This window comes from Trematomus bernacchii, unplaced genomic scaffold, assembly GCF_902827165.1.
Source record: "Trematomus bernacchii unplaced genomic scaffold, fTreBer1.1, whole genome shotgun sequence".
Classification (NCBI taxonomy): Eukaryota; Metazoa; Chordata; class Actinopteri; order Perciformes; family Nototheniidae; genus Trematomus; species Trematomus bernacchii.
In genome coordinates this window covers 11335714-11356076 of record NW_022987851.1, presented here as the reverse complement: position 1 = coordinate 11356076, position 20363 = coordinate 11335714, and the positions used below count along the sequence as shown (strand labels likewise).

Here is a 20363-nt window from a genome sequence, read left to right as displayed (position 1 = left end):
ACTGTGTCAATGGCTTAGCAGTCCAACACAGTTTACACATTTAAACAGTCTTGTTTGATAAATACACAAATAACAATGCAAACTTACAGGTTGTATACCCAGATCTTCCCCTGCTCCAAACGGTCCAAACAAGCTGTGCATATCCGGCCTCAAACTGGGCAATGTTTTTGGAAGCTTTCGTCTGTGAAATGCCGGTTCTTCGAACCTCTGGAGGAGGAACACGCCGCTGCTGGTGTGGCCATAGCTCTTCGGGATTGGTCCATTTCGTTCCGGGTACCGCATGACATCAGGCGGTACCCGGAACTAAATGGAAGACTCAAATGGGCAGTGAGGTATCTCCAACGAGGCGTTTTGGGGAGGTATTTTCTGTGTTAGAGTTTTACTCGCTACAGGGTGTACTTTGAGGGTTTTGACTCTGCACACCGTTTACATGCATAAAAACCTTCATAACACACAAGGGGACGGGTAATAACCGGAAAAGCATGACATGGGAGCTTTAAGTGTAGATTTGTAACACTTTCAGGCCTAGGGAAAACATTTCAGAGGGTTGCTGGACCCGAAAACACTTTTTCCCATTGACTTACATTGGGAAAGAGTGGTCTGTAAATCGTTGGATAATTTTTTTTAAATTAAATAAACTACCCAGTATGAACATTTGTATAGCCCTTATTAAAAACATTCGGTCCTCAAGTTGTAAAATGTGCTAATAACGTTATTTCCCTTGCATTATGAACGCGCATCTGAGAGTGGGAGCTCGGGGGGCGGGGCTTAAGGAGCGCATGCTCTGTGAGCGCACATACGGGTACTTCTGCTCTGAAAGCCAGGCATGCCGAGTCATCTGTGACGTTTCGCTCTCTCAAAAGTTGGGCCATTTTGTCCTCATGCGCCAATGAGCAGCTCTCATAGGAAAGAACGAGACCCCGCCTCCCACGCTGTATCCAGTTCTTATTATACATCCATGCAATGGATGGAGCAAGCTCGGCCGGGCTATCCATTTGCAAATTCATTGTATCATTGTACCATTGTTTTATTAAACGCTGTTAACTTGTAAATAAACTTCCTGGACTCTTTTCAGCTAATCCTAAACTCAGATCGTAGAAACTCCAACAGTACTGATACCAGAAAAATACATACTTAAGTACAGTAACAAATAATTTTTACTCTACTACTTCCCACCTTTGGAATTACAACATATTTTGCACCGCTATTAGATGCTTTCTTGGGTTTGGGCCAGAACAAGTCAAATCATTAACCAGATGTGGGAGAGGTACTCAGATCTTGTACTTGGGTAAAAGTAGAAGTACCAGAATGTATGAATATTCTGTTACTGTCTGTACAAGTAAAAATCCTATATTCAAAATGTTACTCAAGTAAAAGTACAAAAGTGTTAGCATCAAAATATACTTAAAGTACTACAAGTAAAACTAAAGTCTTATTTAAGTATTGATTATATTTCACATTATTGATCCAAATCTGTAGAGTAACTAAAGGTACAGAATAAATGTAGTGGAGTAAAAGTAAACGATTTACCTCTGGATTGTAGTGGAGTAAAAGTACAAAGTAGCAGTATCTCAAAATTGTACTTAAGTACAGTACTTGAGTAAATGTACTTAGTTACTTCCCACCTGTGCCGATAACAATACAAATTGTACAGACAGTTTCAATAGGGATACCTGTCGTACACTTGATTCTGCAAAACTGATCATGAACCTGTCAAGTTCTTATGGGTGCCATCCAGATATAATAACCCTCCATTTAACAAACACAGTGCAAGGTAAAATTTCACTAAATATCTTGGTGTGATGGTACCATCTAGTGGACATTCCTGAGGCTGATTTGAGCTTTTGATGAGTGTAATTTGGTATGCGTATCAACACAAATGTGGGATTATACACAGTATGAAGTAGCTCTTCTGATACATACAATATACACACATTATTACTGATGTCAAGCTGCAGAGCTGTCTGGAAGAAATGTTGACTTTTACAGGAAGGCAAGTAGATGTTTTTTTGGAAGGCATCAATCCACATTTTCACTTTAATATATATCGACGGCAAACAATTATGACATAACAATTCTAATAAAAAATGAATCTAAAATCAAATGTATGTTAGGCCCTGCCCCTACCTTTGCTTATGCTCTGATGGGTGGTGTGCAATATTAAACAATAGTGCAAGTCAATAAAAACGGTTGACATAGAAATAACACTTTATGACCTGGCTCAGAGAAGGAGGAAAGTCATGTTGCCTTTTTCAGATTTCAAGTTACTTGTGCATTTCATGTTTTATTTCTACTTTTCTTCAGCTTTGGACTCCCCTCTTTATTCAACCACCTGCCACTTACAGGGACAATTCCGACTAAATGGGATGCACAAGGCTGGGGATGTGGTTCTGGGTGGTCTGTTTGAGATCCACTTCTTTTCTGTTTTTCCTGACCTGTCTTTTACCTCAAAGCCACAACAACCTATCTGCCATGGGTAAGTGTGTCAGGGATACGACAAAAAGCAGAAACATGGGGATAGCAATCTCATTATTACATTGTAATACTAAGAGATTACTGTAATTTACGACATTGTTTATTCATGCCATTGTAGACATGTCACTCTATTGTATACTTTTATTCAATTTCGTTTTCAAGTATTGTTGCAACTGTTGCTATTCAACTGGCTTAACTGTTTGTGAAAAGTATATGTAGTTATGCAAAAAGGTTTCAGGCTGTACTTTCCAAAAGTGTTTTTTTTTGTCTCAGTTTTGATGTTCTAGGATTTAGGCAGGCCCAGGCCATGGCCTTTGCTGTTGATGAGATCAACAGAAACTCTGACCTGCTGCCTAATGTGACACTGGGATACAGTCTTTATGACAACTGTGTCAAACTAGGAATTGGGTTTCGTGCAGCTTTATCACTAGCCAGTGGTCAAGAGGAGCAGTTCATGTTAAACGAGACCTGTGTAGGAAACCCTCCAGTCATAGGCATTGTCGGGGATTCTTCCTCTACACGTTCTATTGCCATCTCCGCCGTCTTAGGTTTGTACAGAGTACCTATGGTAAGTTTTCCACCATAATAACCTTTAATCATTTTGTTTTCATTTCAATTGAATGTGAATTGTGACTATGTAATAATAAACCTTTAAACAGCTGAGAGAGCTTGTAAAGGCTTGTATTTAGAATGTACATGTGTCTTTTACAGGTGAGTTATTTTGCCACATGTTCGTGCCTGAGTAACCGGCAAAAGTTTCCGTCCTTTTTTAGGACGATCCCAAGTGATGCTTTCCAGGTAAACATCAATTAGCAAAAAAGGAAATGTATACTAAAGCATCTGCACACAGAAATACATTTCTCGCTAAAAATATATTCCTTTTGTGTAATACCTGTCAAATTCTTTTTTTGCCATAGATATAGCTGTTTGGTTTTAGGAGATTATTTAACACAGTCTATTGTGAAACATTTAGCAGATCATACCAGTTTATGCAATAATCCCTTTACTGTGTATTTACCTAGGTGCGTGCTATGATTCAGATTCTCAGGCGCTTTGGATGGACTTGGACCGGTCTGCTGGTCAGTGATGATGATTATGGACTCCACGCTGCCCGATCCTTCCAATCTGACCTGGCTCAGTCTGGTGGAGGTTGTCTGGCCTACTTGGAGGTTCTGCCCTGGGGCAATAATCCATTTGAACTAAAAAGGATTGTGGATGTGATGAAGAAATCTACTGCTCGTGTGGTCATTGTGTTTGCACATGAGAGTCACATGATACATCTGATGGAAGAGGTTCGGTTTGAATAACTTAATTATACTGTTATATAGTTGTGTGTGTGTGTGTGTGTGTGTGTGTGTGTGTGTGTGTGTGTGTGTGTGTGTGTGTGTGTGTGTGTGTGTGTGTGTGAATATGTGGGCTTTGGTGAGGGGGAAATGTAGGTTAACAAAATAATATATATGTAATCATGCAATTCGATGTTTTAATTGTGAAACATTGTTTGTAACAAATAGATTGAAGTGATTTTATCACACAATTTATATGTTAAAAGCACTGTGAGTAGTTTTTTAGCATGAGGTCTTTAACTCAAACAACACTAACCCATAGTTATGAAATAGGAATCACTTTGGTGACAAGTGCAAAACACTGGATTTCACGTATGTATGAATTAGTAGGACATCAACTCTGTCATGCTAGTAAATGTATCTATTATAAATAATGCAATGCACAGGTGGTTAGGCAGAATATGACAGGTCTGCAGTGGATGGCCAGTGAAGCCTGGACTGCAGCAACTGTGCTCCAGACGCCCCAATTCATGCCGTACCTGGGTGGCACCCTGGGCATTGCCATCCGTCGAGGAGAAATACCAGGGTTCAGGGACTTCCTGTTACAAATACGTCCTGACCTAAACCACAAAAACAGCTATGGAAATAACATGGTAAGTCTAACATTGCAATCAGATCTGGTATTTGTAAGGAAAATCAAGTATGTTGACATTATTTATAACACATGTATATGTTTCAGGTAAATCAGTTTTGGGAATACACATTTCACTGTAGATTTGCACCACCTCCAGCAGGTTGGGTGGAAGCTGGGGGAGCACTATGCACTGGGCAGGAATATCTAACAAGTGTGGAGACTGAGTTTTTGGATGTTTTAAACTTAAGACCAGAGTATAACGTGTATAAGGCTGTGTATGCCCTGGTGTATGCTCTTGATAACATGCTGCAGTGTGAGCCTGGGAGAGGGCCTTTCAGCGGGCACAGCTGTGGAAATTTGCAAAGAATGGAGCCATGGCAGGTGTGATATCAGTTTACACTCCACTTCTTTATGTGACTAATATGCTTCAGTATTTCTTGCACAGAGCGTTAAGGGTATAGGATTACATACAAAGCTATTCAATTCCTAATAATAAAGGTCACAGCAGAAAGCTGACTAGTCTTTCTTTACCGGTAGACACTAAAGGATAATTTTGTAAATTCAGAGCCAAACATGTCTTAAAACTGTCCATTTCTATTGATTGAACTGCATCCCGGTATGTTAATATCTTGACATATACATAGGTGTAAAATGCAGTTTGATTATTGAATATGAGGTACAGCTGCGTTTACCATGGTAATATAGAATTTCCTCTCCCTGTTTCTGATACAGCTTGTGAATTACTTGCAAAAGGTCAACTTCACCACACCATTTGGGGATCAAGTGTCATTTGATGAGAATGGTGATGCCTTACCAATATATGATATCATGAACTGGCAGTGGCTCACAAATGGAAAAACTAAAGTTCAGAGTGTGGGTGAAGTCAAAGAGTCAGACAGAGGTGGAGAACTCACACTTGATGAAGAAAAAATCTTCTGGAACTTTGAAGCAAAACAGGTTACTTTTGAATTTGATATATTTTTGTGTCCCATAGATACAGTGTAAAGAAAAAATAACAGATATGTGTGTTGCTCCCTCCAGCCACCCCAGTCAGTGTGCAGTGAGAGCTGTCCTCCAGGAACCCGGATGGTAAGGAAGAAGGGGGAACCTGAGTGCTGTTTTGACTGCATCCCTTGTTCTGAGGGAAAGATCAGTAATAACACTGGTTGGTATTTTGCTTAAAACATTGCACTTTGGAGATACAATTTTAGCATGTTCTGTACACCTATCTTATCACTTTCCGTTATTTTTACAGACTCCATGGAGTGCAGCAGTTGTGCAGAGGACTTCTGGTCCAGCCCCCAGCGTGACCACTGTGTTCCTAAAAGAACGGAGTTCCTCTCTTATGAAGAGCCACTGGGTATCTGTTTGACAACCACGTCTTTACTCGGCACATGTATCTGTGCTATTGTCCTAGGAATTTTCATATACCATCGTAGCACACCCATGGTACGCGCCAACAATTCAGAACTAAGTTTCCTGCTCTTAGCATCACTTAAGCTATGTTTCCTGTGTTCACTGCTATTCATCGGCCGTCCCAGACTTTGGACATGTCAATTGAGACATGCAGCATTTGGGATAAGCTTTGTACTTTGTGTCTCTTGTATTCTTGTTAAAACCATGGTGGTTCTGGCTGTGTTCAACGCCTCCAAGCCAGGAGGTGGAGCCAGTCTGAAGTGGTTTGGTATTTTGCAGCAGAGAGGGACAGTTGTGCTTCTTACATCCATTCAGGCAGTGATTTGTACTGCTTGGCTTGTCTCTTCCTCACCTGCTCCTCATAAAAACACTCAATACCACAATGACAAAATAGTGTATGAGTGTGTAGTCGGGTCCACAGTTGGATTTGCAGTGTTAATGGGTTATATTGGCTTACTGGCTATACTTAGTTTCCTGTTAGCATTTCTGGCAAGAAATCTTCCAGATAGCTTCAATGAGGCCAAACTCATCACGTTTAGCATGCTGATCTTCTGTGCTGTGTGGGTGGCATTTGTCCCTGCTTATATCAGTTCCCCAGGCAAATATGCAGATGTTGTTGAGGTATTTGCCATCCTGGCTTCTAGTTTTGGCCTCTTGATGGCACTGTTTGGTCCCAAATGTTACATTATACTGCTGAGACCAGAGAGGAACACAAAGAAAGCTATCATGGGTCGTGGAATAACCAAGATGGAAATGTAGCTCAAACAATAAATATATAAAATGGTCTGAAGCCTGGCTAACATATAAACAGGTTTTTTTTTTATGTTTTCTTTCCTTTGTCCAAAAAGAAATATTGTTCACACAAGCACTTTAAAAGTGACAACACAATGAAGCGGTAATTAGGGCCAATGGGCAGGTTTGACAACACAACGGGTCAAAAACACAACGGTTCAATTACCAATGGCGTTGGCAGCCACCTTTGTGTACTGGCCATGTGACATCCGTGTACAATGTATCAGTGACCCCACTGTTTCTCAATGTATTGGAATAGACACTGTGCATTGATGTGTTAACATGTAAAAAAATAACAAGGTTAGAACCAGCTCTATTATGGCTTTATCAGCTATAACATGAAATGCCGCCTCCTTTGTGACACCTCGAAGGAGGCAATAAATGACATTACAAGCCAAAAACTCTGTTCTCCCTGTCCACACATTCACATTGAAAATGAAGTTCCTGAAAATCGTCACCTTGGTATAGTTTTACATAAGCTTAATGTTCAATGAACTTAGAAGCTGTTTGGGTGTGGACCAAAGGCCATAGTTCACTAGCAAGAACCACGCCACAACAGTGTGATGTTTGTACGTTTATTGAAGTAACATGTGAAGGATATGAGGGGGGTGAAGAGATGATCTGGGAGGACGAGCTATGGTCCGTGCAGTGGGAGACTCAGAGTGGGGGTTCCGTCTCCGGCATGATCTGCGTGGGCTGATTACGGTCCCCCAGACGATACCTTGAATTTAATGTTAGTATACGCAGTATATAGATATGCACCGTTTAGATATAAATGGTGATGGGCAGAGGATGTTGGGATGAAGGGATGGAGGGATGAGGGATGAGGGATGGAAGGATGAGGGATGTAGGGATGAGGGATGAGGGATGAGGGATGTAGGGATGGAGGGATGAGGGATGTAGGGATGAGGGATGAGGGATGTAGGGATGAGGGATGAAGGGATGAGGGATGAAGGGATGTAGGGATGAGGGATGAATGTATCGCTCGGTGTGAGTCGGAAGGGAAACTGTATGGGTAGAAGGGTGAGGGAGGGTGGGTTGAAAGATGAGACAAGCGGTGGCCGGAAGCTTTTGCCGGATATAAATAGGGGTGGCCGTGGTTTGAGGCGGAGTTTTAGGCGTGGCCATGCTCCTGAACCTATGTTAACATTTTAACCTCATTTCACTAGCAAGAACCACGCCACAACAGTGTGATGTTTGTACGTTTATTGAAGTAACATGTGAAGGATATGAGGGGGGTGAAGAGATGATCTGGGAGGACGAGCTATGGTCCGTGCAGTGGGAGACTCAGAGTGGGGGTTCTGTCTCCGGCATGATCTGCGTGGGCTGATTACGGTCCCCCAAAAGAGTCGGATTAAATGGAACCGAGTTGAGCGTGTGCCTGTCTGAGATCATTGAGATTGTTACGGATGTAAGTGTGGTAAGCTTGGGATGACCAGCGGCCCAGGACCTGGATGGTTTGGTCAGAGATGCCCAGTCTCGCTGCTGTGGACGCTGCGCCAATGCGGAAGGAATGGCTCGAATAGTGTTCTGAGCATATCCCCGAAATGAGCAAGACATTGTGGAAGTGTTTCTGGAACCAGAAACGTGTGGCCATTTTCCCTGTTTCGGTGAGAAAGAGTGGGTGTTGAGGCGTTGCGTGTGCAGCGTACCTCGTGCTGAGGTATTTGGTTAGTGGCTCGTATGGGCTGAGATACGAGTTCAGGCGGAAGATGTGGATGGGGAAAGAGATTCCCAGCTGATCTGTTTTACTCCTGCGGAGTGTGAATATGAGAGAGTCGTTTGTGTGGAGGGATATGTCGGATAGGCTGGGGTGGTGGTGAGGGTTGTAGGCGGATGAAGTGGGTGCGAATTCGGAGCATCGCAGGAAGCCGAAGAATGCTAGCAGGAACATGCATTCTAGGGTAAGGTCGACCGTTGGTGATAAGTATCCTGAGCGTAGGGAACGGATGCAGAGGCTGAGAAGGTCGGATGTGAGTGGCAGTCGTTTGGCTGTGACGGAGGGTTCCTGCTTACGTAAGCCTTTGATAAGCATTGTGACGTGGCTATGGGATGTGGAGGGACATGGTTGGCCGCTGGCTATTTTAATGAAGAAGTTAATTCCGGCCAAGTATGTCTGAATGGTGGATGTCCGGCACTTGCGGATGGAATGAGTGTGAGTGATGAAATTGCAGACGGACATGACGTCCAGAGTGGGGAATGGTAGCTGGTATGTGCCGTGGTATGCTTTAAAGCAATTCCAGCCGGTGAGGTAGGCTGACAAGGTGCTTGGGGCAAGGCTGTTGAGGATGGCTTCCCGTGAAGCATGTGTGAGTAGTTCCAGTTGTGGGTTCAGTTGAATGTGGTGGCTGAAAACGGTGGGACTGGTATGGGATGGAGATCCGCCTCTGGGGCCGAGTTTCTGAATTTCTAGGAGAATCTGCTGGCGCAAGGCGAGGGACACGGGGGAAGGGCGATAGACTAAGGAGGCTGGCTGGATGGGTGGTGTTGCTGTGGCTAGAGTGTAGCTGGTTGCACAGGGAGGAAAAACATTTGGGTGTTGGGGAAGGGATGGGGTAGGGATGGGGGGAGGGGGAGGGGGAAAAGATAGACCAGTTGGAAAGGAAGGTACTGGGTAAGAGTCGGCTGATAGGTTAGCATGTGGCATGGCCCCTGCATGTAGCATGGCCCCTTGGTTTACTGGGTGGGACGCTGTTGCTACGGGGTTAGCTGCTAAAGGAGGAAGGTAAGCAGAAGCTGGGTAGCTGTGGACTGCTGCAGGTAGAGAAGAAGAAGGGATGGAGGGATGAAGGGATGTATGTGCAAGGGGATTTTGTGAAGCCTGTGAGCACAGGGATGAGAGAAAGGTTGACATGAGCTGCGACATGTCAGACACAGAGAGAGCAGGCACAGACGGCAATACGACCTGGCCCCCGCCAGGGGGTGCTGGTGAGTCGGGCTGTGTCCGTGGAGGAGGACGGAGGCCTGTGACGTCACGACCCGTGGTGCGCGCGCGCGGTGGTTGACTCTGGGGCGGGAAGAGCTGTGTGTGTTGTTGTTCTTGCCGTTGTGCTGCTGTAGGCTTGGTAGAGGTTGAACAGTCTAGCCTTGTTGTCGTTTCGGTGAAAGTGGATGCCGTTTTCCTTCAGGAAACGTTGGAGTTGAATGACTGTCCACCTCCGTAGTTCGGGCTCTGTTTCGGAGCGAGATTGGAGCTGGCTGTGCCTGTTGCGGCCCCGGCTGTTTGCCCTCGCTGGCGGAGTAGACGAAGCCTGGGACCTGTCTGGAGTTGGAGGTATCTCGTTGGGGGAGCTGTGGCGGCTGGTGTGTGGGACACTGATTGCCGAGCGCACGCGGCTCCGTTCGGATGCTTGGCTTGGATCCGTCTGCTGACCCGAGGATGGCGGGTAGCCGATGTCGAAGAGATCTTCATCTGACTCCGGCGAGTTGATCAGGAGTTCGGGATCCATGGTGAGTAGAATTTCTCGTGGTAGCGTTTGCTTGTGTTGAACCGTGACGACGCGCAGCGTGAATCACGGTCTGCCTGTCAGTCTTTGAAAGATGAGACAAGCCGTAGAATTTTCTCGTGGTAGCGTTTGCTAGTATTGAACTGTGACGACGCGCAGCATGAATCACGGTCTGCCTGTCAGTCTTTGAAAGATGAGACAAGCCTTTTCTCGTGGTAGCGTTTGCTTGTATTGAACTGTGACGACGCGCAGCGTGAATCACAGTCTGCCTGTCAGTCTTTGAAAGATGAGACAAGCGGTGGCCGGAAGCTTTTGCCGGATATAAATAGGGGTGGCCGTGGTTTGAGGCGGAGTTTTAGGCGTGGCCATGCTCCTGAACCTATGTTAACATTTTAACCTCATTAATTGGTATGTTATTGAAAATACCCATGTGGTGTTGCCTGAGGACTTAAATATGTAATCTATTTCTAGAATAAATAATGAAATGTCTGGGTAAAACTGATTATTCCTTTATTATTCCCTTCATTCCCAGTGTTTTAATACAATAACACAAGCAAATATATGACAGTATATATATATGACATCTGAATTGTACACCTTTCCTTTATCATATTTAGCATTTTTGCATTTGAGACGAACAGATTAAATATCATGTGCATATACACGAATGGATTGTTCAACTATTATTCCTAGATTGAAACCCTTTATATTATTGCATGTTCTAGCTTCTCTATGTTGCTTTCATAAAAAAAACACTGATTTTGGTGTGTTCATTATTCCATGAAGAAAACTTAAGAATACAAAATAAAATATATATATATATTATAGACTTATTTGCTGAAACAAATGGGATATTTGCTGATATGACATAGCATTTATTGTAAAGTTTACTTTATTAAACTAACATAATTAATTAAAAGGTGTACTTTGTCCTGCCCCCAGTCTGTTCCCTGATGGGTGGCACAACATACAATATCCCTGCCTATAAAATTAAGTAATCTTATATGAAGAATAGAATCAGATGTGAGCGGGGAGGCCATTAGACACATCATTTTCATGTGTATCTACCTTGTCTTTTTGTTCTCCTTTTTCTTTGTTGTCCCTTATCCTTAATCTTAATTAAATGCAAAAACCTTGTTATGTGGTTATAGTAGGGCTGTTTTAGGTGCACTACACATATCTGTCTTTCCTCTGCAGACATTATCCAGAGCCACAACAGCTCAGCTGAAAAGGGTACGTTTCACACATGTGTACAAATGATACGTTATTTATACTGAGGAAGAAAATCTTACTGTGCTGAATGTAAACACAAGAAATAATCTTTCATGAAATTCTAAAGATACTTTTGAATTATGAAATACATGTTAAAAATCGTTAGTATTGTTATATTGTGTATTTGAAATGATATAATTCTTAAAGTAAAACTTTGTTAAAATGTAAAAATATTTTCAACTTGTCTGATTAGTCAAATAAATATGCTCTTAACATATATATACTGTATATAAATTAACTATTTACATTGTGTAACATGCAATGTATACTTTATATATTCACAACGATTGTTCATTTGTTAAAGACTATAACAGCTGTGGTCGGGATGTTTGCACACAAGTTCCACGTGATTCAGGTCGAGTATTTATGTCAACAAAATCACGTGTGACCTCGCATGACCCCGGAAAAGCATAAGTTCCGGTGATGTCAACGAGTTCAGTCCTTTTTGATCTTCTCGCTGCGCAGGCTACTCAGTGCTTGAATTGGAATTAAAAAGGTGCCAGTACTCTAAATCAGCAACTGTTTCAAGTCAATTTATTTATACAGCCCAAAAACAAGAATTTGGCTCAAAGTCATAGTATATCCTATAATGCTGCTGGGTTTGTCTCTTTACTGTATATTTTAGAAAGGCTCATTGTACTTAAACAAAATGACTCAGGGTGCATCTGAGATTAGAGGGGGTGCAGGGGTAAAGTGCTATTTTTACAAGTGGGGAGTAGATCTAACACAAGATTTTTTTTTAAATATTGAAGTTAAATGCATCAATCTGGTGCACTTTGAGAGCAAAATTAAGAGATTTATGGATACATCTCTCAACATCCATATGAAACAGAACTGTAAACAGATTTTCTATTTCTTTATGGATATTTTACAAATCACTCCCCTTTTAAACTCTATTCTTGTTTTACTGTCATATAGTATTTCATTTTTAGTTACTCAGATGAGTACCAGGAGACAGCGTTTGGTACTCTGGTACAATTGTGGTGAAGGCATCTGAGTTAGATGTATTTGAACCGAAATGTCTACAGGCATAGCAGAAGATGGGATCTTTTTTACAGGAAATTCCAGCCAATCTCTGTTTTTAAACCATGAGCTGCAAAATGAGCGCCTTACCTCACTGTACAGGCGAGATGGGAACTTGTTTAAATATACCTGGGCAGGCTCTGTTTTGCCGAGGTCCTCTGGCACTTGTGGGCCGCCGAGGGGTGGCGGTGTTTGGGGCGACGAAGACTGCTGCTCCGGGGGCGAGGCGGGCAAAGCGGCGGCGGCACCTCATGACGCATCTACGGAGTACTGAGTACCGCCGTACCGGCACCGTGCCGGTACTCAGTAAGAAGTAACGGTACCAGATGGGTAAAAATCAGAAGTCCCGGTACTGCGTACCGGTGAGTACCGGCCCAATTCAAGCACTGAGGCTACTACTCTAAGAGCAGAAGCCAAGCTAAGCTATCAATATTTGGTTATTCAAAGCTCATTGCTATCTGTAGCCTTATGATCGCGTCGGTCGGAGCTTCGGGTTAAACGCGACTCGCCCTCCAAAAGGCTGCGACGAGCTGGCATGTTATGTAGAGCGCACGGCTGCTATTAGGCGCACTGAATAGCTTTGGGGATGGTGTGGCTGGAAAAGCTCTCTCCAAGAGGCGCCTGACAGGATGGCTCTGCGAGTGCATTACACATGCCTATGGACGGGTGGGGAGAGCCCTCCCCACTGGGGTCCGTGCACACTCTACGCGGGCTATGGCTGTGTCAACAGCCTTATTCAACGGCGTGAGTGTGGAGGATATATGCACGGCGGCCCCTTCATAACGTTTTATCTCTTGGACATGTCTGGCTCCTTCTCGTCGTCTCTGTGCGCCAGTAGGTGGCTGACCCCCCCCCTGGGATAGAGTGCACTTATGTTTTTCCCATGCTTCTTAGGCCCAGGCTCCACGGGAACGTATACGGCAAAACGCATAGGATTAACGCAAACGCAATCGCCAAAAAGCTTCCGTCCACACGCAATATACACCGGATAGTGTCTTGCCACACGAGACAGCTCCGTTTAGATCCAACCGCTGGAAAAGCTGCAGTACATATGCCGAGCCTGTACGTGGCGCTGTAACTTCCTCCACAAAAGCAGCAACTTCCTCCACAAAAGCAGCGAAGAAGAATGGTTGTCATGGCTGCACTTCTGTTTATTCTCCGCGGTGGGGGCCGAGGGAACCGGGCAGAGTTTTTCGCCGGTCAACGTGTGTTAAAGTTTAAATCTTCCGGACAAAATTATAAAAGTGCTGGTCAAAGGTCTTCTTTGTTATTTATTGAGCTTTAAAACAAATGAATAACGACTCTATATAATGATATATAATAATAAAATACACGGAGCCTGTCTCTTTTTCCTCTCTTCTGACAGCGTCAATGTCTGTCTCATGCAGCAGCTGATCCAGTAATGATGACTCGACAGTAAAAATAAACATATTTATAAGTAGTTTAGGTAGTTTGAGAGGTAATTAAAATAGCTAAGGGTGATGATCTGACTTGAAGTGTGTGTTTTGCTCCCGCTGCATCACAGCGGGAGGAGCTGCGTGTCTCCGTCCTGTCAGATTAGACTTCACTCGCGTTTATGTCCATATCGAGATAAAGATAAATAATCTGAATTCAGTGTGCAGTGTACTTTTGCGGGGGTGAGCAGCAGAGGCGGGGAGAGGCGGGGCTATTGCGTCCTCATTATCAGAAAAGGATGACCGTATAGGCTACCACACGGCCCTGTTGGACACCCCAGAGCGCTCCGTTCCCAGATCTATCCACCTTTGGACCCATTGTCGTTTGCAGGGTCCGTTTCTACCGTTCCGTTACGGCGTCGTGTAGCAAAAAGGGCTATACGCAAGAGAAATATGCGGATACAACCCGTTTTCGTTCCCGTGGAGCCTAGGCCTTAGGGACCTGAGGAACATGATGCGCAGTAAGCTCCATACAGAGTCTTCCGCACTATTTTTTCCATGCACACTCTACACGAGGTAAGCGTGTGTGAGTGTGCCTTATCCAAGCTGCGGCCCCGACTTCTCCACGGTCTCAACCGGATGGGAGGAAGTGGGGGTGCGGTGGCTGTTAACCAAAGGCCGGTCAGGGGCAGTGTGATGGGTCGATGTTGTTGGACGACAGGGCGTTTATACATCGGGGCTCCACCCACTGTACCCATAGAGTCCAGTAGAGGGCGGAGCCTGTGTGATACATAACAGGGGGTTACATATTGTAACCCTAGTTATATAAGCACAGGCGGAGCACTCTACCTGGGGGCCCTGTCTTTCCTATGCCGCTCGCTGAAGAGAGTGTAGGATGACAGTCGGGAGGCGTAGCCCCCTTATATACTGTGGGCCTGCGCGCGCATTCAGGTAGGCTCGCCCCGATTGGCCGGCTACGTTTATGCAACTCAGTAGGTGAATGCCCGCATAGCATGATAGAGAGTAGTACCCATAGAGTCCCAGTAGAGGGCTCTGCCTGTGCTTATATAACTAGGGTTACAGTACGTAACCCCCCGTTTCATATAAACCAGCGGTTTTCAAAGTGTGAGGCGCGCCTCCCCTGGGGGGCGCCAGAGAGCTTCAGGGGAGGCGCAGCGTGAGAAACAAATAACGAGAAACAGTGAAATCTAGCTAGCTAACTTCAGCTAACTTTATGCGAGCGGCAACATGGATCGATTTTTAGCGAAGTTACCTAAAGTGAAAGAGGAGACAGCGTCTGGCAGAAAACGTCATTTGCACACTTTTGGCTGTCTGTGGAGACCGAGTTCCCCCACCTCGCCAAAAAGGCTGTAAAAGTGGTCATTCCCTTCACCTCCGCCTACCTGTGTGAGTGCGGGTTTTTCGCATTGACTTTGATCAAAAGCAAGTACCGGTCAAGCAGGGGCGGATCTACCGGGGTGGCATGGGGTGGCAACTGCCACCCTAAAAATAGCCTTGCCACCCCAGCTGCCACCTCAGTTGGCAGCTTTGTTTTGAAATAAAGGTTGTGGCTCATCGAACATTTATGAGAGAAAATCCCGAATGTCCGAGTGCAAGTGAATGCAGCACAAGACGCGAGCCTTGTAACCCCTCCCCCGGCCCTGGCGCGAGCGAGGAAATGTGATTGGCGGCGATTTCATTTGAACGGGACGGCGCATTCGGACTTAAGTAGACAGAAGGAATGAGGTATTTGCGGTCTACAATGACAGAGAAGAGACTGTCAAGTTTGGCTGTACTCAGCATTGAATCAAAACTGCACTAAAGCTTTAGATCTTAATAAGTTTGTGAGGCGTTTTGCTGAACAAGATGGTAATCGCCGCATTCAGCTGTTATAGGCATGCCAACTTGATGCTCTGCTCACGGATGACTCGATGAGCATAAAAAACTGTTAAGATGATGACCTTACGTGTGTAAATATATTTTTTTCTTTGTGGGGGTCTGCCCCCAAAAAACAGTTTTAAGTCCTGAGAAAGTCAAATAAGACGGTGTGTAAAACTACACTGCCCAGCCAAAAAAAGTAACCACTTTGATTTAACTAGGCCAGTAGGTAAGGGCATTCCACTGGATAATAATACCCCTGCATTATAACAACAACAACAATAATAATAATAATAATAATAATAATAGCAATAATAATTAGGAGGGGGGGTGCGGCTGTTCTTATGTTCTCTGATGGGAGGCTCACCTTTGAAAACCCCTGATATAAACCATCAGGGGGGCACCAAATCTGCACACTTGCTAGTGGTGTCCCAGACTCTCCTGACCTGGGCAGCCCCTTGCCTGGCCAGCCTACGGGCAATGTATCTTGGCGTCTCCCCAACAGGAAGGACCTCTTGTCTCAGCTGGAGGGTCGGATGTGGCATCCCAACCCCTGTCGCCTTCAGCTGTGGGTCTGGCCACTGGAGGGCCCGACCCACAGCTATCCTATTTGAAAAATCTACCCCAGTTTTTATTTCACCTCCTGGCTGTCTAATTGTTGTCAGAGGTTTGATGCAACAGGCCTAGATTATATTGCTTATTCTTGGGTTTTCTGTTGTGAATTACACAGAGATGGCAAAAGTACACACATCCTTTACTCAAGTACAGATACTCGTGTTTAAAAATACTCTGGTAAAGAGAACCTTGTGACTATTACTTAGCGGTTTGAGAACAACGTTGTTTGTTGTGGGGTGTCCAGAGTGCTGAAACAGAGCATTGGAGTTCTATTTCGTATAAGGCTTCGCCCTCTAAAGGCTATCGCTATTGGGTAATCCCACTGCACGTGTGCAGCACTGACAGACTTAATCCACGCCCACCTATGACGTGGGCCCCACCTACGGCCTCACTTCCGTATAAATAGGAAGTAGGCCCGACCATCTGCTCCCATTTTTCTTCAGCACTCCGTTGCAGAAGCACTGGCCCTCTGGCCCACAGACAGCGGAGAGAGGACGCTCTCGCTGCTGCGGCCGAGGATGATTAGCTAGTCCAGGAGTCTTACTCCGTGGACCAAGACCTTGATTTATTGGATCCGAGTGGCGGGCAGCAGTCACGGATCACCATGTGGTTCCCCCGGCCCCATCCTCCCTCTCCTCCGGACGGGGGAGACTGTCAGCCCGACAGCCGAGCCTATGGGTTCGGCTGCCGGGCTGACACCGGGTCACCAGGTCCCTCTATCCGCCATCTCGGATCTGCCGTATAGGCGGTATTCTCCAGGAACTCCCGGAGATCATCGGAAAGGCAGCCGCCTAATGAGATCTCCCCGTTCCCCCGGTTCAGGAGAGCTCTCCTCCGGATGACATAAAAAAGCTGTATAAGCGGCTGCCTCATAGCCTATCGGTTATTAGGCAGCAGGGCTCGCGGCACAAACCGGCTGTCTTTAAAACCTGTCGGTTGATTAGACAGCACGGGCTTGTTTCCTATGTCACAGATATGCCTCCACACACCTCCGCTCATTCCTCAAGCGGGTTTGAGCGTGAACGCGCCTCAATGTCCGGTTTACGAGCCTTCTCTTAAACGGAGACATGATGAGAGCCGCTGTGACAATACAACGTGTGGAGGTGCATAAGCCAGCTGGGGTTAACCGGTCGGTTAACAGACAGCGGGGCTCGCCGTTTGAGCCGGCTGTAACCTGTCAGTTAGCAGGCAGCAGGGCTCGCGGCACAAGCCATGCTGTATTTAACCAGGCGGTTATTAGATAGCAGGGCTTGACGTTTAAACCTGATGCTCCTAACCTGTCAGTTAGCAGGCAGCACGGTTTTTTCCTCTGTCACAAACCGGCTGTCTTTAAAACCTGTCGGTTGATTAGACAGCACGGGCTTGTTTCCTATGTCACAGATATGCCTCCACACACCTCCGCTCATTCCTCAAGCGGGTTTGAGCGTGAACGCGCCTCAATGTCCGGTTTACGAGCCTTCTCTTAAACGGAGACATGATGAGAGCCGCTGTGACAATACAACGTGTGGAGGTGCATAAGCCAGCTGGGGTTAACCGGTCGGTTAACAGACAGCGGGGCTCGCCGTTTGAGCCGGCTGTAACCTGTCAGTTAGCAGGCAGCAGGGCTCGCGGCACAAGCCATGCTGTATTTAACCAGGCGGTTATTAGATAGCAGGGCTTGACGTTTAAACCGGATGCTCCTAACCTGTCGGTTAGCAGGCAGCACGGTTTTTTCCTCTGTCCCAGATGTGCCTACTACACACGGTCGTAATGAGCCCAGGGCTGTTATTACGCACTGTGTGAATAGCTCTGCACACACCTCCGCTCATTCCTCAGCAGGGTTGAGCGGGAACGCGCCTCAATGTCCAGTTTACGAGCCTTAACACTCCTAAACATAGACAGGGTGAGAGCCGGTGTGAGATGCAGCGTGTGGAGGCCCCCTCCGGCTCTGACGTGGCTCGTCACCATGACAACCACAGCACTTTCCAGAGCATGTCGCGCGCTCTCAGAGTATTACTCAGAGGGCGGCGCGTGTGTTCGGTGGACAGATGGTTAATATTATGCAGCAAGGCCCACCGGGTAAGCCGGCTGCCCCTAACCTTTCGGTTATAGGCAGCATGGCTCGCTGCATAAATCTGCTGTCTTTAAAACCTATTGGTTTTTAGGCAGCTCGGTTTTTCTCCTCTGTCCCAGACCTACCTCCTACACACGGTTGTAATAAGCCCACGAGTGCCATTATTACAGTGTGGACAGCGCTGCACACACCTCCGCTCATCCCTTAGGGGTGTTGAGCGTGAACGCACCTCAAGGTCCGGTTTACGAGCTTTCTCCTAAACGTGACATAAATGAGAGTCTGTGTGAAATGCAGCGTCTGGAGGACTCTGGCGTGGCTCGTCACCATGACAACCACAGCACATCCAGAGCAGGTTTGCGCGCTGAGTGGACGGCGCGTGTGTTCGATGGACAGAGGGAAGTACTGTAATATGCAGCAAGGCTCCCCGGTTAAGCCGGCTGCCAATATCCTATTGGTTACTTGGCAGCATGGCTCGCTGCTTAAGCCGGCTGGGTTTTTTAACTTATCAGTTAATAAAACAGCAGGGCTTACTATTCAATTCGTCTACCTTAAACCGTACGGTTATTAGGCAGCACGGATTTTTCCTCTGTCTCAGACGTACCTCCTACCCACGGTCGTAATGAGCTCACGCCCCCCAGGTGTCATGCTCACTAGGTACCCATCTCCCTCTGGCCCTCAAACAGCAGAGAGCGGACGCTAAAGGAAGTTCGCTGCTGCTGCTGCGGTCGAGGATGATTGGGCAGTCCAGGAGGTTTACTCCGTGGACGAAGCCTTGAGTCCTGGGTCCGAGTGGAGGGCACAAGTCGGATGACTACGCCCCCTCCATTAATGGATCAAAGGGGCCATTATTACGCCTCGTGGGGACAGCACTGCACACACCTCCGCTCATCCCTTAGTGGTGTTGAGCGTGAACGCACGGTTTACGAGACCTCTCCTAAAACGGCGACATAATGAGAGCCTGTGTGAAATGCAGTGTGTGGAGGGCTCTGGCGTGGTTTGCCACCAACCACAGCACATCCAGAGAATGTACACCCGGCGCTATCAGAGTATTACTCAGGGTGGCGGCGTGTGTGTCTGATGGACAGATGGATGAGCAGGCGGATGGGCAGAGGGTAGTCTCTGCAGTTCGCCTCTCCCCCCCGCAGTTCTACGGGATACAGGGAACCCTGTCATCCCAGGAACAGTGTCTCGCGCTCCGTGCAGAGCGGCAGGAACTCTGTTAAAGGAAGCCTTTTTCCAGGGTTCCTCAAGGGGAAGAAAATCAGGGGTTTTTACTCCCGCTATTTTCTGGTCCCGAAGGAGACGGGGCAGGGGGAATGAGACCCATCCTCGATTTGTCAGTGTTCAACAAGGGAATGGCCTTTTCCCATGCTGACGATCAAACAGGTGCTGGAGCATCTGTCAAGCCTGGGTTTCATTATCAAATAGAAGAAGAGCTGTCCTCTTCCCTCCCAGGTTATCATTTAACTGGGAGTGGAATTGAACTCAGCCCGCATGAGAGCGCGACTCTCACAGCGGAGAGGGGAGAAAGTGACAGCTCTCCTCCGGCGTGTCACACCACGCGGGGCGGTGACAGCCCTCTCCGTGATACAGTTTTTAGACATGATGTCAGCTGGTCACGTGGTGATCGCCCTGGGTCTCCTTCACTTGAGGAGACTCCAGAGGTGGTTTATTCGCCTGCGCATCGACCCTGTGCATCAGAGGAGACGCATGGTGTATATTCCTCCTTCCGTGGGTTTGGTTTTAACCTATTGGAAAAATCTCCACGTCTTGTCAGTGGGGGTGCCCCTGAGCAGAGTGACGTCACACACCGCAGTGTTCACAGATGCATCTCTCGCAGGCTGAGGAACGTGCATGTCGCAGGCAGGGGGGGGACAGTGGCCGGTTCATATGTCTCTCCATATAAACGTGCTGGAATTACTCTCCGTATGGAGAGTAATCCAGCATTTTTTCGCCCTGTTGCGGTACAATCAACATGTGTTGATTCGAACAGACAACAAAGCAGCGGCGGCCTACATAAATCGCCAGGGAGGTGTACGATCAGCGCAGCTGCTTCACACACCAGAGCATCCTACACAGCCA

At 46.4% G+C, this 20363-nt stretch overlaps 1 protein-coding gene across 1 annotated transcript; it reads left to right on the top strand.

Moving 5' to 3' along the window:
• The first annotated feature begins 995 nt into the window (after positions 1-995).
• Positions 996-6567, top strand: LOC117469033 (extracellular calcium-sensing receptor-like). The gene is made up of 10 exons (XM_034113426.1): positions 996-1013; positions 2295-2476; positions 2749-3043; positions 3187-3273; positions 3498-3767; positions 4205-4411; positions 4498-4773; positions 5125-5349; positions 5434-5557; positions 5648-6567. The coding sequence occupies exons 2-10, from the start codon at positions 2367-2369 to the stop codon at positions 6565-6567; spliced, it is 2514 nt and encodes an 837-aa protein (XP_033969317.1). The 5' UTR covers positions 996-1013; positions 2295-2366.
• Positions 6568-20363: the final 13796 nt, after the last annotated feature.

What these genes read in the sequence shown, in the direction of transcription:
- LOC117469033 (XM_034113426.1), top strand. Translation starts at nt 2,367, where the DNA reads ATGCACAAGGCTGGGGATGTGGTTCTGGGTGGTCTGTTTGAGATCCAC. An exon ending in ACAGCTATGGAAATAACATG is followed by an intron (nt 4,412 to 4,497) that starts GTAAGTCTAACA and finishes TATATGTTTCAG; the next exon opens with GTAAATCAGTTTTGGGAATA. An exon ending in GGAACTTTGAAGCAAAACAG is followed by an intron (nt 5,350 to 5,433) that starts GTTACTTTTGAA and finishes TGCTCCCTCCAG; the next exon opens with CCACCCCAGTCAGTGTGCAG.